An 18499-nucleotide genomic window follows, 5' to 3' on the forward strand; every position below is an offset into this window, starting at 1 on the left:
GTTATGCCATTCTAAACCTCCTTCCAGCATTGCCGCACATGGGCAGCGACCCACGTCACCATCTTGGCTTGACCCTCTTCCGGCATTACTTCCAGTAGCTGAGAACTGAATGGCAGGAAAGGGAGATCGATGATGTGGGATGATGCCACATCTGGTGACTCTTCTGGACCACACCTCATGTGACCCATGGGGGTGGCCATCTTCGAGATCCTAAGAGCGGCTATCTTGGAGGCAGCCATTTCAATGTTATAGCAGCAGCAACTCCAACAACAAGTTGACACTAGCTTCCATCATGTTGGACAACAACAGGCCACACCAAATGGTGCAATTGATGATGGACATCGAGGTAAATGGTCACACCATGGGACGCCTATTCAACACGGGGAGTTCTGAGAGCTTTATACACCTGGACATGGTCTAACGTTATTCCCTTACGGTGACCCCTGCCAAGTGTAGGGTAGTGTTAGCATCCAAGTCCCACTCCATGGAAATCTGCAGGTGCTGCACTGTGACCCCAACCATTAGGGGCACAAAGTATGAAAACTTCAAACTGCTAGCAATGCCCCAGCTTTGTGCTCTACTCATACTGGGACGGGATTTCCAGTGTCAGCTTAAAAGTGTGCTCATTCATTTTGCTAGGCCACACCCCCAATCACGGTCAGGAATAGCTAATTCCTGGAGGACCTGCCCTCCCTTCTGAACGCAGCCAGTAAAACACCAGTACGCTGTCGAGGACAACCAACCTGCAGCTGGCTACCCTCCAGGTCCCTCCATCCTCGCTGTTCCAGAAACTCACACCGACTGCAAATCTGTCACCATGAAAAGCAGGCAATAAAGCCCCGGGAATAGGGAGTTCATAAAAGCCAAAGTTGTGCAGATACTAGCCAAGGGTATCATAGAACCAGTAACAGTCACTGAAGGGCACAGGCGGTGGTGGTTAAGAGTGGGGAGAAGCACTGGATAGTGTCAGACCATCAATAGGTTCACCTTATCGGACGCCTACCCCCTCCCCTGCATAGCTGATATGATGAATGAGATCACCCAGTTTTGGGACTTCTTCACTATACACCTCAAGTCAGCATACCACCAGATCTCAATCCGCCTGGAGGGTCATCCGTACACAGTGTTCGAGGCCATCAGCCACCTTTACCACTTTTTGTGTGTCCCATTCAGCCTCACGAATGGAGTGTAGGTGTTCCAAAGAGAAATAGACCTCATGCTGGATGACAATAAATTAAAAGTCATGTATCCCTATTTAGATAATGTCACCATCTACAGCCATACCCAAGGGGAACACGATAAGAACCGGCAAAAGTTTCTGGCCACAGCTAAAACCCTGAAATTAACATACAATCAGAAAAAGTGTGTGTTCAGTACCATGCGGTTGGCAACACTTGGGTATATGGTGGAGCATGGTATCATTGCCCCTGACCCTGAGTGCATGTGCTCCCTGTTGTAACTCCCACTGCCCCAGAACCTCAAGGCTTTTAAAAGATGCCTGGGGTTCTTCTCGTACTATGCCTAGTGCATCCCCAACTATGGAGACAAAGCCCTCCCTCTGGTAAAAACAACCATCTTTCTTTCATTGGCGGAGGCCTGTGAGGCATTCGAGGAAATTAAGGGGGAGATTGCTACAGCAGCCATGAATGCCATTGATGAATCCATCCCTTTCCAAGTAGGGAGCGATGTCTCTGACTTCGCCCTGAACCAAGCATTCTTTTCCCAAACTCCGGTACTTGGCCATTGAGAAGGAGGTACAGGCTATAGTGGAGGCAATGTGCCACTGGAGGCACTATTTGTTTGGCAGACCCTTCACCCTGCTGACCAGAGAGCTGTCACTTTTATGTTTAACAATAAACAATGGGGAAAAAATCAAAAATGACAAGATCGTGAGGTGGAGAATTGATCTGTCTACCTACAATTATGAGATCTTGTATTGGCCGAGGAAGCTCAATGAGCCACCCGATGCTCTGTCTAGGAGAACCTGCACCAGAACACAAGCAGATCGCCTTCAAGCCCTTCATGATAGCCTCTGCCACCCTGGGGTCACCAGGCTCTATATCTTTGTTTAGGCCCACAACCTCTCCTTTTTGGTGGAGGAGATCGGAGAGCTGACCTATAACTGCTTGGTCTGCATGGAGAGGAGGCCACTCTTTTACCGGCTGGAGAGAGCTCAGCTGATCAAGGCCACTCGCTCCTTTGAATGGCTCAGTGTGGACTTCAAGGGCCCTATACCATCCATAAACAGGAACAGGTACTTCCTTAATATCGTGTACCCCCGCTTCCCATTTGCAATCCCCTATCCAGATATGACCATGCTTATGATTGTTAAAGCCCTCCACAACCTCTTCACCTTGTTTGGATACCCCAGTTACATTCACAGTGATCGGGGGTCCTCATTCATGAGTGAGGAGTTACGTTAGTATTTCCTGTCAAGGGCATAGCCACAAGCAGGACCACTAGCTACAACCCCCGCAGGAACAGGCAGGCAGAAAGGAAGAATGGCACTATCTGAAGGGCAGTCCTCTTAGCCCTCATCAAAAGGAACATCCATCTCCTAGTGGAAAGAGGTCCTCCCAGAAGTGCTACACGCCACAAGGACCCTACTCTGTATGGCTATGAACGGCTCTCCACATGAGAAACTGTTCTCCTTCCCTGGAAGTTGGTGTCAGGAACCACATTGTTGGTCTGGCTGATGACCCCTGGGCTGGTGCTTCTCCGCAGACACATTAGGACCCACAAGGCAGATCCGCTGGTCGAGGAGGTGTACCTCTTGCATGCCAACCCCCAGTAGGCCCACAAACAGTGTCCATTTGACCTGGCTCGAGCAGGGGCCCCAGTATGGGAGGTACACTCAGAAGCCCTCATCAGAGACCAGCCTGTCCCAGATATCGTCCAAGTAAATGATCTCTTACAACTACCACCATCACCAGCATGACCCCTCAGGGCCCCGCCCCCAACACCCCTGCAACCTCCTGCGGAACAACCAACATTCTCACCCCCATCGGAACCTGTTCACACTGCCACAGTTCAGCCCCCAGACACTCAACTTGCAAGACGGGTCGCCACACCACATGAGCCAACGATGACACCACCAGCACTCTGGTGATTACAGCATCAGATAAAGCCACTGGAGTGAATGACCAGAGATAATGGACATTGTTCCACTTCACCCCACAGGAGTTTATCCAAAAGAAAGGGGTGAATGTGGTGCACACGGTAATACAGGTGGGAACCTCACTGGACTACTGAGGCTGGCCCACCTCCAACCTGGTATCTCCTCCCCATAGTTTCTGAATAAAGGCTGAGAGCCCTAGTTTCCTCCCTCAATTCTAGCCTAGGATCTGGGCCAGAAGCATGTAGTGATGCGCTGGATGTTTCAGGACATTAAAGTCTTTGACCACGTGCATGGTGTCTGTGGTTATTGATTGTGCTACAATGTCACTTCTTCTTCTTCTTCTCAAAGAAGAGGTACAAGCTCTTGGTGCCTGCCACATTGACCACCGCCAGTGGGCTGATATCGCCTCCAACCGCGCATCTTGTCGCCTCACAGTTCGGCGGGCAGCAACCTCCTTTGAAGAAGACCGCAGAGCCCACCTCACTGACAAAAGACAAAGGAGGAAAAACCCAACACCCAACCCCACCCACCAATTTTCCCCTGCAACCGTGTCTGCCTGTCCCGCATCGGACTTGTCAGCCACAAACGAGCTTGCAGCTCCATAAATCTTCGTCCGCGAAGCCAAGCCAAAGAAAGAAAGACAATGTCACAAGAATTTTTTGATTGGCACCCCCTTCATAGAGCTCAGTATCTACTTTTAGCAACATTTCCCAGGTTTTGTCACCGAGAAGAATGTCAGCAGCAACAACTTTGGAGAAGTATTTCCAAGTCCTTCAAATGTTACACAATTCTGGTGCAGAGCTGAACAACTATTCTTTCAATGATGACAGATCAAAATCTTGTCTCCAGTAAGCATGTAGAAGCTTTTATAGTTATAGTACTTAACAAGCAACAAGGAAATAGTGAGTTCAAGTGCAAATATGTCAAGTTGCAAAACTGATTTCACTAAATTGCCAATTAATGTGCTGGCAATAGACAAAAGTGACTGTGGCCACAGTGGCTTATAAATACAAGCTAATGCAGTTCATATCCCAAAAAGATACATGCAAAGACTCTGCCTAATCTTTGTGGAGGGATTTCATTACTTCTAAAAAGTTTGTCACTGTCATCTTGGGTCCATTAGGGATGGGCAATAAATCCAATCCTGCTGCTTAATTTACCCTTCGAGAGAAAGTTAAAATAATAATCTTTAAAGCACCTTGCTTTTTTTACATATGCCACACTTTCAAACCCTTCCATTTAATAATATTACCTTCTTCTATCATTTTACATTCTCTTGCCAAACCAATTCTCCACCTTGACTCTATTTTGAAAAAAATGGTCTTTACTTACCGAGTATAGAAGCAACAATTGATACCAGTCCTGTTCCTGATCCTAGTTCAATTACGTTTTTATCCATGATCTCCTTTTGGCTGTGTTCCAGGTAATAACACAACACTATGGCCTGTGTGATTCAGCAAACAAAGTATGTTGGCTTCTTTGATGTAGGTTAACATTGTTTTCCCAGCTTGGCAGTGGTTGTTTCAAATTATTTTAAAATGAACAATGATCCAAAAATTATTGAAAAAGCATTCACTCTGAAATGTTACCTATTGCTAACTTTTGCAGACACGTGCTTAACATTTGTGTTTGATGTTCTTCTGTTCACTATTTTATCCGATGCTTAAAAAATACTTAAAATGGCAGACTGAAATTGTTGTACATCAAACCACAAATATCAGCAAAAGAACTTAAAGCCCTCTTGGTTTTACAATTGATATATAACCTTACCGAAGGCCATACATATGCACCATAGCAATCGGTGGTCTCTGTAATTTTGATTTTCCATCCAGCAAATTGAAAGCTCTCCCAGGATGTGCTTTTGAAAATACTTGGCACAAATCGTCTTTTCATGATTTCGGATGATATATCTTCCTGTTCAGGCCTTTCTGAAGAAAATGGAAGATTTTAGTCTTTGCATAGGCACCTTCTGGATTGTATTTATCCACCTATCACACCAAAAGAAATGAGGGGTTTTAAACAAATGAAAAATCTCATATATTTAAAAATAAAAAGTCTCAAAATTTTATTTTGTTTAATTATGCATGTTTATATGATATAAACTAATTTATTTCCAAACATTTGATTCCAGCTATCACCCTGGGCTTTGCAAACAATATAAAAAGTAAAAGAATAGCATCAAGAACTGATGAGTTGCAAAATAGTTAAATATCAATGTGTCTGCCTGTCCCGCATTGGACTTGTCAGCCACAAACAAGCCTGCAGCTGACGTGGACATTTACCCCTCCATAAATCTTCATCCGCGAAGCCAAACCAAAGAAAGAATGATTGCTGATAAAAGACATTCATTCATTCATCCATGATATCCATTTTTTAATTGTTTTATCATATGAGAAAGACTTTCTGCAATATTTCTTCTTAAAAAGTAACGCATCCTCATAGAAAAAAAAAGTTTCAGTGTACAACATTATTAGTCAATTAACACTCCAATTTAGAATCATTATGCTTGAGTGGATTACCCACTATATTTGTAACCCACAGTATTCCGCAATGACATCTGTAATCAAGGGCCTGTCATTGGTAAACATATATGCAAGTACTAGAGACCATAACTCGTAACTTTTCACCTTAAGCCCCGCATATTTTGATATATAAATTACTCATACCTTCTTCAATACTTTTCTTTTGCATTTTGTTCATTACCACAGGTCCAAAGCCTCTGTATATATAAAAAAAATCTTGAAAACCTAATGAAAAAGATCATACAATATTTAATTTTTTAATTTAGACATACAGCACAGCATCAGGCTATTTCAGTGCACGAATTTGTGCCACCCAATTTACAGCCCATTAACCTGAATGGTAGGAGAAAAACAGAGAAATCCCACATAGGTATGGGGAGAATGTACAAACTCCTTACAGATAGAGGGGGCTTGAACCTTGGTCTGGTCCCAATCACTGGCACTATAAAGGTGTTGCGCTAACTGCTACACCTGTGCCGCCATCAAATACATATATTAAATGCAAGATGAATAAACATGTGCATTTCTCAGTGGAGGTTAGAATTTGTCTGATGATAAATTTACCAAATGTCATTTTTGTATTAAGGAAATTTTGCTATTTTTATTTTTTTTATTGTGAAAATTGCAACATGCTGTTGTGCAGAATCTGCTGGGAGTACTTGAGCATGAATTCCATAAAGAGCAGGAAGATTCTACTGCAACTCTCAAGGGTACTGATGAGGCCGCACCTGGAGTACTGAATATAGTTCTGGTCTCCTTTCTTGAGAAAGGATCGATTAGCTTTGGAGGCTGTGCACAGCAGTTTCACTAGGTTGATTCTGCAAATGAAGGGACTATCTTATGAGGAGAGATTTAATAGCTTGAGACTATTCTAGTGTAGAGCTCGTCGAAAGAACCAAAGACTTGTTGATCCAAACCAAGGCTTTTATTAGCAAAAGACAGAAGCTCTTCACAGGTGGCCGACCAGTCCGGAATGATCCGACCTGGCTAGGGACACAACCCTTTAAGGCCCAGACAGTAGGCGTGGCTAAGCTCTCAGCCTATCGCTGTAAGCACAGTCATTACACTCTAGATACTGTAACTATATACATTGGTGATAGGTCTGTACTATCACATCTAGTAGAAGTTTAGAATGATGAAGGGGTTCTCATAGAGATGTATAAAATTATGAAAGGAATAGATAGAAAGAAGCAGGGAGATTGTTTCTACTGGTAGGTGAAACTAGAACTTGGCAGCGTAGCCTCAAGATTCAGGGTGTAGATTTAAAACTGAGATAATGAGGAACTGCCGCTCCCAGAGAGTGATGAATCTGTAGAATTCTCTGCCTAAGAAAGCAGTAGATACTGCCTTATTGAATGTATTTATATCAAATTGATGTTTTTGAAGAATTTGGGGAATTAAAGGCTGCAGCTAAATCAACCGTGATCCTATTGAATGTTGGATGGGCTACTTCTGCTCCTATTTCATACATGTGGAGATTACACACTGTTATTAATAGCAGGAACTCATTGCAAGCAAGAACAATTCTGGGAATTGTGAAATCCTGCTTATATTTGGGTGATTTGCCTTGCCCTCCCAGAGACAGGGTCTCGTGCTTCACCTTGCTGCACTAATTCCTTATTAAGTTGAATGTAGAAAGTTTAATTAATTAAGTGAAGTAATATTTATTAAACACGTCTCACTAACAAGTCAACCTCCAGCTATAGAGGGGATGCAAATTATCATTTGTTTCTTTTGAATACGTTGCTTTTTTTTTAAGCACAAAGAAACTAAAGAAACTAATAAGCTTGAAAAAATGGTGAAGTCTTGCTGGTGAATGATGCGGTTGGTCAATTGTCTCAAAGGCAGTGGAAAGGTTGAGCAGGACGAAGATCAGTGGTAAACCACACAGAGTTGCATCATTTATGGCGTTGATGATCATAGTTTGGGTGCTTGCGAAAGATGGAATTTGATAGCAGGGTTAAAGCATGGTTTTAGGAAAAGGGTGGGCATGGATTGAGGTAACATTTGGTGAGGCAAGGGAGGTTGAGCTGCAACAGTTCATATGCATTGTCTCTTCTCAGCTTCTCCACGTCAATTGGAAGAAGCTGGTGAAAGCTGAGCTTGCCCATGGCACCAATTTCCTAAGAAGGAATAGTATAACTTTCATGCAATTGGCAAAATGGAAATCCAACTTCACTATTTTGTGAAAATACTGAGTAAAAATTACAAACTAATTCAGCAGTTGGTCTCAAAAATCATTTATTTAAGTAAAATTTCCATCTACAGAAGACATTCATTAGAGTCTGAAGACATGATGCAATAGTAGTGTTTAAGAGGCTTCCTGGTGCATGAACATGCAAAGAAAAGAAGGATTTGTATCAATGTCACATTCTACAAATGCTCCAAAATTCTCATTGTTGCATCCAGACAGGCACTCATAAAAAAACTATAATAGTGAACTTAATTGAATGAAAATAAATAATAAATAAATAAGGAATTCAATTTGGAAGTGCATAAGACTATGGGAAATGAGCAGGGAATTGAAATAGTTGGCCACTGGGAGATCCTCCTTACCAAAATAGACAAAGCAAAGGTACTCAACGAAGCAAAGGTACTCAACGAAGCAACCTCCTAGTGTGAGTCTGTGGTGGTACACCACCGGCCTACTGCAGGGCGCAACCTCAGTCCCCAGAGGACTGTAAGGGGACAGGACAACACCTGGCCGGCTGTCAATCAGTCGGCCTGAAGGGATCAAGCCCCACCCAGTCGGGTGTCAATCACCCTCCGGGATATAAGCCTGCGCTGGCCTCCTGAAGCTCACTCAGAGTTACTGCAGCTACAGCCAGTCTGGCTCTGTGGAAGTCTTTGTGGATTAAAGCCTGTTGTACAGTCTTTACCTCACCCTGAGGTCCTTTGATCAATATGATTTTTCTTCAAACTTACCTCAAAATTCAGCACTTTGCATTTCCCTGCATTAAGTTTTACCTACCAATTCTTGACCATTCGTATCGCAAGACTGCTAGTTTAAATAAGTCAGCTGTGCTTATTAATTCCTTTATGTTACAATCTGGTAACATAAAGAACATAACATAAGAGCATAAGAAATAGAAGCAGGAGTCGGCCATCCGGCCCATCGAGCCTGCTCCACCATTCAATTAGATCATGGCTGATCTGATCATTGACTCAACTCCACCTACCTGTCTTTTCCCCATATCCCTTAATTTCTTTTTTATGTAAAAAGTCTATCTAACTGAACCTTAAATATGTTCAATGGAGTAGCCTCAACTGCTTCCATGGGTAGAGAATTCCACAGATTCACTACTCTAAGAAAAACATTTTTTCCTTGTCTCTGACTTAAATCTACTCCTCTGAAACTTGAGGCTGTGTCCCCTAGTTCTGGTCTCACCAACCAGTGAAAACAATTTTCCTACTTCTATCTTATCTATCCCTTTCATAATTTTATATGTTTCTATAAGATCTCCTCTCATTCTTCTGAATTCGAGTGAGTATAATCCCAGGCAATTTAGTCTCTCCTCGTAGGTCAACCTCTTCATCTCTGGGATCAACCCGTTGAACCTCTTCCAAGGCCAGCATATCCTTCCTCAAGTATGGAGACCAGAAATGCACACAGTACTCCAGGTGCAGCTGGACCAGTACCTTGTACAGTTGCAGCATGACCTCCCTGCTCTTGAATTCAATTCTTCTAGCAATGAAGGCCAACATTCCATTTGCCTTCTTAATAACCTGCTGTACCTGCAACCCAACTTTTTGTACTTCATGCACAAGCACTCCCAAGTCCTTCTGCACAACAGCATGGAGGTTTTTTTTAACCCTGATGATAAAGATTTTTCATTCTTTTCTAAGGAACACCATACATGTACATGTATTGATTACTTTCTCATGGATAAACAATTAATTCCTACAATTGATTCTTATAATTATGAAAGTATAATAATTTCTGACCATTCTCCAGTGGTTTTATCTTTTATTATCCCAGACTTAAATATGACTACTAGACAATGGCGATTTAATCCTCTTTTATTATCTGACTCACTTTTTGGAATTTATGAAAGATCATATCATCTTTTTTTAAATGAAAATACCTCTTTGGGGGTCTCTGACTTTAATAGGCTGGAATCCCTTTAAAGCTTTTATTAGAGATTAAATTATTTCCTATATGGCTGATCTTAGAAGGAAGCAAATTCTGAGAGAGATGATTTGGCTCCAAAATTAAAACTTATTGACCAACAATATGCTACAACCCTAAAACCTGAGCTTTTTAGAAAGAGGGTTGAACTTAAAATTAATTTATTACTTACTTACCCTGTACAAGCCCAGTTACTAAAACCTAAATATTATGTCCATGGGGGTAAGGTTGGTAAACTTTTAGCGAGCCAAATTAAAAGCCAGATTCCAAAACAGCTTCTTGCTGAGATCTCTACAGCTAATGGTAAAACCACTAGCGATCATGCTGACATAAATGATACTTTTTATCAGTTTTATTCTAAATTATATAGTTCCGGTCTTGCTCAAGATTGAACTTCAATATGGAGTTTTTAGACCAACTGACAATCCCTTCAGTTTCTTCAGATAATAAAGATAAATTGGAGCAGCCTATCTCACAGCAGGAGATAGCCTGCAGCTAGTAACTCATTACTGTCCAGTAAAAGTATTGGCCCGGACGGTTTCCCAGAGGAGTTTTATAAATCCTTTTCTTATTTGGATTCAGTTTTCAATCAATCTTTAAACAGTGGACAATTGCCTCAAACCTTTTATGAAGCTACTATTTCTCTTATTCTTTAAAAGAATAAGGGTCTGTTAGACTGTTCCTCTTATAGACCAATTTCTCTTTTAAATTTTGATGCTAAGATTTTAATCTAAGATTCTAACTTCCAGGTTACAAAATATAATGCCTCTCATTATTTCTGAGGATCAGGTGGGATTTATCAAAGGACATTATTCACAACTCAATGTTCGTCAACTTTTAGGCATTATTTATTCCCCTACTATCTCGTCTTCTGAATGTATTCTCTCTCTAGATGCTGGAAATGCATTTGATTGGATTGAGTGGAGATACCTTTCTTGTGTTATGCAGATATTCAACCTTGATTTCCAATTTGTTAATTGGATTAAATTAATTTTTTCTAATTCAATTAAATCAAAACCTCAAACTATTTTGGGGGACCAGACAAGATTGTCCTCTAAGTCCACTCTTATTTAATTTGTCCTTGGAGCCCCTAGCAATGGCTGTTCAGCAATCAGCTCATATCTAAGGAATCTCTAGAGCTGGATCTATGCATAAAATATTTCTTTATGCTGACAATCTTCTACTATATATATCCAATCCTGACCATTCAATTCCAAAGATCTTATCACTTCAATTTGGTCAATTCTCAGGTTACAAATTGAATTTGCAGAAGAATAAATTATTCTTCCTGATCTTTTGACCCTTCTATCGCCTTTTAAAATTGTTAAAAACCAATTTAATTACTTAGTTATTGCTATTTACATGAAATATCACTAACTTGTTTAAGGGAAAGGGTCTTACTTTATTGAATCGTGTTAAGAAATCCTTATCTCAATGGTCTCCTCTTTCAATGGTGTTAACAGGGAATGTCCCCATTGGAAAAAAAATTCCTTCAAAATACTAAAAAAAAACGGGGCTTGGCATTATCTAATCTGAGCTTTATTACTGGGCAATGAACATTAGATATATCATTATCTGGTTACATCATAATGATTATTCAGGTGCCTCAAGATGGATTGACTTAGAAATTAAATCCATTAAAAGACATTCTCTTATCTCAATACTTGGAGCACATTTGCCTTTTTCGCTCTCTATAATTAACTGATAACTTGGTAGTTAGACATACTTTGCATATTTGGTTCCACTTTAGAAAGCACATTGATTTTCATAATTTTTTCTTAATTAGTCTAATTCCTTTTTTTAAAACCTTCGGTTCAAGACATTAGATATAGTCAATGGTCCAGGTTGGGTATTCATTCTTTCTTGGACATATATATAGTCCAAGACTTTTTTCCTTTGAGCAATTATTTGCCAAATTTAAATAACCTAATCATCATTTTTTTTTGCTATTTACAGATTAGGAGCTTCTTAAATTCCTTAATATTGAGGCTTCCCCAAAACTTAGATTTTTATCTTATCTGGGAAGTATATAATTTTAGGACTAATCAGAAAGGATTGCTTTCAGCCCTTTATGAACCACTATTAAGATCTAGTAATAGCTCCTTATCTAACATTAAGAAAATTTGGGAACATGACTTTCAACAACTATTTGCTGAAGATACATGGGAGTCTATTTTGAAACATAAACATTCATCTTCTCTCTGTGCGAGACATTCCTCATTACAATTTAAATTAAACCATAGGGCCCACTACTCCAAAGTTCAGTTAGCTAAATTTTATCCCAATATATCCTCTAAATGTGATAAGTATACAACTCAGGAAGGTACTTTATACCATATGTTCTGGTTATGTCCCTCTCTTAGTAACTACTGCAAAGAGGTATTTAGTACACTACCTTTAATTCTTTTTTTTCAAGCATGAAATAATGTTTAATTCTTAGCAAAAAACAATGTGATATCTGCTTACAAAATAAGTTAAATGCATAAATTTAAGAAAATACCTTTTTTTTTCAACTTTCAAAATTTCGGTTAACTGAGAATTTCAGTTAAGTGGTTTTCGGATAATCAGAAATGTACTGTATTACCTTTTACTTCCTCTGAATGCTGCATGACCTGCTGAGTTTCTCCATCACTTTGTGTATTGCACTAAACCCCAGCATCTGCAGACAATCTTGTTTACCTCTGGTTAGGTTCAACGCTCATACACTCCACAGTTTGATCATCAGCCGGCATTCAAGTAAAACAATGCAATATTTTCGTGAAATATACCTCAGAATGACACAGTTTTAAATTTATTGAAATATCTTCAGCATCAAAGAGCCTTCTTATCAATGCTCTGCTAACAATTTTCTACCAGAGTATGAAACCATGCATTTTACTCAAGTTTTTGTTTTTAAATTAATGTTTATTATTTGCAATAATTATTTGGAGCTTCTTTGTTTTAACTTGAAAACTAATTATCAAATTTAATTCAATGAATAATCTATGGATAAATGAAAACAAAATTTGGAAGACAAAGACTCCTTGATCCAGCAAGATCATTAAAAAAATTATTTAATTGTTCGCATAATTACAGGAAAAAGAATGAATAAAACATCAATCAAATATCCATAGACAATGATACAAAAAAACTTTTATATTTTTCTCCCCATCCCGCCCTCCCATCCAAAAGTGAAAGAAAAGAAACACCTACCATTTAATATACAATAATATTAGTATAGACAATCATTAATTGTTATTAAAAATTACTAATTAAGAGGAGTGGATAAGATATAAGAGATGGATGGAAAATTATCCATAAAATCCATATATGGTTTCCAAATACTATAAAAATTTTCAGCTCGATTCCTTAAACTATGTAATTTTTTCCAAAGGTATACAATTTTGCATCTCATTATACCATCTACTTAATAACACTTCTCTACCATCTTTCCATGATATCGCTATTACATAACTTTGCAGTTGCTATTGCAATAATTTTTAAAAAATTTTCTTGGTATTTGTCCAATTTCACTTTTCTATCCTTTCCATTAATATCTCCAAATAAAAATATTCTTGGATCCTTTAGTATCTTTATCTTCATAATTTGCCCTAATAATAAACTCAATTCATTCCAAAACCTTTCCACTTTTTCACAAGACTACACTCAATACCAAAAAAGTCCCTATTTCTTGCGCACATCAAAAACACTTATTTGAATAATTAGGATCAGGTCCATTTACCGTGTGAAGAAATTTATATTGAACCATTTGATATCTAACATTTACTGTATTCGTAACTCTTTTAGAACAGAATTTTGACCAAATCTCCTCCTGAATTTGTATATTTAAATCTTTCTCCCATTGCATTTTTGATTTATATAAATCTCTTTTCTTTTTACAGTCTCTTGTAATTTTATATACATATTAGTAATAAATTTCTTCACAACAAATGTGTCTGTTATTATATCTTCAAATTGACTTTGTTTAGGGAGTCTCAGATCTGCTCCCAGTCTCTTTTTCAAATGCATTTTTAATTGATAATATGCAAAAATTGTATTACTATGTATATTGTATTTATCTTTTAATTGATCAAAAGTTAAGATAAAAGATCCTAAGAACATTTCCTTTAATCTGACTCTGAACCCTTTTATTGCTATTTTTGTAATGAGTGGATCAATGGACTTAATTTTGACTCCATCTCAATGCCATGTGGCTGCTTTTGCTTCCCTGCTGTGGTGGAAAGATGTTGGTCCCTCCCACACATGAACAATGGTTAATGGAGTTGATGGCATCCCTCTCTAGTGAAATTTAGGCATTCAACTACTACAACAAATATTTTTTAAAAATTCTCTTTGGGGTTCTTTTAATTATTTTCAAAATTTATAGATCAATTATTTTTGATTTTTACTTTTTCATTTTTTTTCTGAACCTATTGGTTTTGAAGTTGGTAGTTGACATGGCTGTCTGACTTTGACACCCATTGCTCATATAATAGGTTGGGGTTAGAAATTAGAGTAGTTATAGATTTTTTAAAAAATCAAAAATTAAATGGTAGGCTATTGAGATGTGCAGAGCAACAAAGGGATTTAGGAGTTGTGGTAAATAGTACCCTCAAGGCTGATACTCAGGTAGATGGTGTGGTGAAGAAGGCATTTGGAATGTTGGCCTTCATAAATCGGAGTATTGAATTCAAGAGTAGGGAGGTTATGATGAAATTGTACAAGGCATTGGTGAGGCCAAATTTGGAGTACTGTGTACCGTTTTGGTCACCAAATTATAGGAAAGATAGAAACAAAATTGAGAGTGCAGAGAAGCTTCACGAGAATGTTGACAGGATTTCAGGGTCTGAGTTACAGGGAAAGGTTGTGCAGACTGGGGCTTTTTTCTCTGGAGCTTAGAAGATTGAGAGGGGACTTGATAGAGGTGTTTAAGATTTTAAAAGGGACAGACAGAGTAAACGTGGATAGGCTTTTTCAATTAAGAGTGGGGGAGATTCAAACTAGAGGGCATGGTTTAAGATTGAAGGGGGAAAATTATAAGGGGAACATGAGGGGAAATTTCTTTACGCAAAGGGTGGTCGGGATGTGGAATGAGCTTCCGACAGACGTGGTTGAGGCGGGATCATTGGTTACATTTAAGAAAAGACTGGATCGTTACATGGATAGGAGAGGACTGGAGGGGTATGGACCGGGTGCTGGTCAGTGGAACTAGGAGGGTGGGGATTTGTTACGGCATGGACTAGTAGGGCCGAACTGGCCTGTTCTGTGCTGTAAGTGGTTATATCTCTTTGGCTTGGCTTCGCGGACGAAGATTTATTGAGGGGTAATGTCCACGTCAGCTGCAGGCTTGTTTGTGGCTGACAAGTCCGATGCGGGACAGGCAGACACGGTTGCAGCGGTTGCAATGGAAAATTGGTTGGTTGGGGTTGGGTGTTGGGTTTTTCCTCCTTTGCCTTTTGACAGTGAGGTGGGCTCTGCAGTCTTCTTCAAAGGAGGTTGCTGCCCGCCGAACTGAGGCGCCAAGATGCACGGTTTGAGGCGATATCAGCCCACTGGCAGTGGTCAATGTGGCAGGCACCAAGAGCTTTCTTTAGGCAGTCCTTGTACCTCTTCTTTGGTGCACCTCTGTCTCGGTGGCCAGTGGAGAGCTCGTCATATAACACGATCTTGGGAAGGCAATGGTCCTCCATTCTGGAGATGTGACCTACCCAGCGCAGTTTGATCTTCAGCAGCGTGGATTCGATGCTGTCAGCCTCTGCCATCTCGAGTACTTCGATGTTGGAGATGAAGTCGCTCCAATGAATGTTGAGGATGGAGCGGAGACAACGCTGGTGGAAGCATTATCTTGCTTACCATTGCTAACTACCTGTATTTTTTTATTGCTACCTGAACATTATATCAGGTGTATCTATTCATCTGATTTTTTTTTTTCAAAAACCAATCACAAGATTGAAAAATGTCCCTGCATTAAATTTTATCTGTCACGTGTCTGACAACTTCACCAGTCAGTTTTAATTCTTGTGTAATATATCACAATCTTGTTCACTGTCACAATCCTACCAACATTTGTACTTCCACCAAGTTTTGCAGTTATGGCTGGCATCCCTATGTTAAAGCATTTATTTTTTTTAAAAAAAGAAACAACTTCTAATTCAACACTCCTCTTTGTTACTTGACCAACTTGATGTCCCAGCTGTCAATCTTTTTATCTTAAGTGCTTGCTTCACTTTTCCTGATAAGCTTGTCAAAAACTTGCAGAAAATCTATTCACATCACATTAACTGCAATTACATTGATGGGGTTAAGGCCAGTTAACGTGATGCAGCGCGGTTAGTGCAACAACTTTACAGAGGCAATGATCAGGACTGGGGTTCAAATCCCGTGCTGCGTGTAAGGAGTTTGTACGTTCTTCCCATGTCTGTGTCGATTTTCATTGGGGGTTCTGCTTTTTTCCCCACCATTCAAAGGGTACTGAGGGGTGTGGGGGGGGGGGGGGTTGTAGGTTAATTGAATGTAATTGGACAGCACAGGCTTGTGGGCTGAAAGGTCCTGTTACAGTGCTGTTTGTGAGTCTAAATGCTATCTCAGCAAAGAAAATTCTACAAATTGGTTAAGAACCATTTGCTCCTAACAAATCTGTCCTGGCTTGCCTTAATTAATCAATTTTTCTCCACATTCTGTCAATCTTGTACAATTTTCCCCTTGCTGAGGTTGAACTGCCTGGGTTTCCAAGCTGGGCTTATTCTTAATCACTCTTTGAACAAGAAAGTAACACCTGCCACTCCCATGTCCTCTGGCACCATCCTGTATCCAAGAATACTGAAAAATTAGGGTAATGCCCTGTGATTTCCCACTATACTTAGCTCAAAATCCTAGGAGGCTTTCCATCTGGTACTGATGATTTTTCCATTTTACATTTAGCCATCCTCTTCACCTTTACAATTATTAGTCGATCCAGTGCCACAGCCATTATTTTGTAAACACCCTCTTACCTGTTGAGAGATATATATGCATTTCTATTTAGGTTGGTAGTTAATTACCGAACTGATTTGAATCAATTGTGCGGCAATCTTTAGGATCTGAATTCTGTAATGAACTGGTTATCATCACAGATCAAATTTTGACATTTCTTGTTGCTGCACTTAAGTCCTGACCACAACCTCAAATAATCATTTCACTTGAGACTACTGAATCTTCCAAGTTACTCACTCATCCACCTGGTCAAGCAATCCCACCCTACCTTTGGCAGAGTCACAGAATGAGCATTCATCACCTCTCAGCTGGACTGTCTGAAAAACTGTACTCATCGATAGACCACCTTAGTGTTCCTTTACTTCCCTCACACTCCGATAACAAATCTACAAACCATTGGTGGGGAGGGAGTTGGCAAACTTGAGCCCCTTTCCAGATCACCAATGGGATTTTGTTTGGATTGGTGGGACATTTTTGAGAATTTTGGGTTTTCTTTTCCATCAAATTTACAACATTTTATCTGTTACTAGCTCATTTAATCAGTGATATTTGTCTTCACTGCATTGCCCAAGGACCATCAGTAATAAATCCACGGACTATTTTTGAAACAAAGATTGAGAAATACTGCTGCACTGAAATGAGCTACTGGTCCTCTGAGTCTTTATTAGCAAACTTTAATTATTTTTCTACTATTTTAACCACATACATATGTCTTTTTTTTCATATAAATGTAGCTGACCAGTGATTAAAGGTTCATTAGTTCTCATCTCACTGGAAAGTTCAATAAATAACTTGATCTATGTATAGCACTCAGATGCACATTCCATGTTAACCCAATATGTTTGTTGTTTGAAACATGTTTTTAACGTACCTAAACTATGAGCTCTTTCTCATCGCAGAGGTCCTCCCAGCATCTTCCTCACATAACTTAAAGATATCAGAAGTTTGAGTTTGATTTGAAAGTTCAATATTTGCCAACAACTTCAGCGGGGGCAGAAAACAAATTGCAGCAGCTGAATGTTGACAAGGTCATTCAATCCTGTGTTGTGAAATGTCAAAGCTAAATAAGGCAATGTGAGTGCTTACAAATGATCAGATGACCACAGGGTTAAACAAGAATTCAGACATATAATGTATAGATTCAGTTAATCAGTTAGATTTCCTGTTGCAGTTAATGATTAAGAGATTAGTCCTAAAACTGTAAAAATGGTGATTTTCCATTTCAGGCCATAAATAATAAAAATAAACCATGATGAATACATTTTACAAGTGTGTAGAATTGGACACCTAGAAATTTATGTGTGTAAATCTGGTGGTGGCAGGACAAGTGGAAATGTCTGTTTAAAGTGTGTATGTTTAAAGTCTGTATACGCTAGTATACCTAGTGTCGCCGAAAATGTTCTCCCAGAATCACAGTGCGGTTTTCGCGCAAACAGAGGAACTACTGACATGGTCTTTGCCCTCAGACAGCTCCAAGAAAAGTGCACGGACTCTACATCACCTTTGTTGACCTTACCAAAGCCTTCGACACCGTGAGTAGGAAAGGGCTTTGGCAAATACTAGAGTGCCTCGGATGTCCGCCAAAGTTCCTCAACATGGTTATCCAACTGCACGAAAACCAACAAGGTCGGGTCAGATACTGCAATGAGCTCTCTGAACCCTTCTCCATTAACAATGGTGTGAAGCAAGGCTGCGTTCTCGCACCAACCCTCTTTTCAATCTTCTTCGCATGATGCTGAAACAAGCCATGAAAGACCTCAACAATGAAGACGCTGTTTA

At 39.7% G+C, this 18499-nt stretch overlaps 1 protein-coding gene across 5 annotated transcripts in view; it reads right to left on the minus strand.

Moving 5' to 3' along the window:
* The window catches only part of mettl21e (methyltransferase like 21e), a 42218-nt gene that overhangs the window by 9976 nt on the left and 13743 nt on the right, over nt 1-18499 (minus strand). Inside the window, exons 1-5 of one of the 5 annotated variants that reach the window (XM_069890685.1) lie at nt 17592-17719; nt 12354-12474; nt 5785-5865; nt 4889-5046; nt 4451-4562 (exon numbers count right to left, since the gene is read on the minus strand). In XM_069890685.1, the coding sequence (XP_069746786.1) occupies nt 4451-4562; nt 4889-5046; nt 5785-5865; nt 12354-12378 (376 nt within the window). In that variant the 5' untranslated portion in view covers nt 12379-12474; nt 17592-17719. Of the gene's footprint in view, nt 1-4450; nt 4563-4888; nt 5047-5784; nt 5868-12353; nt 12475-16988; nt 17055-17591; nt 17720-18499 lie in introns of those variants that run through there. The other 4 variants (XM_069890686.1, XM_069890687.1, XM_069890684.1 and 1 more) reach the window with 4 other exon arrangements.

Source organism: Narcine bancroftii, chromosome 7 (genome assembly GCF_036971445.1).
Source record: "Narcine bancroftii isolate sNarBan1 chromosome 7, sNarBan1.hap1, whole genome shotgun sequence".
Lineage (NCBI taxonomy): Eukaryota > Metazoa > Chordata > Chondrichthyes > Torpediniformes > Narcinidae > Narcine > Narcine bancroftii.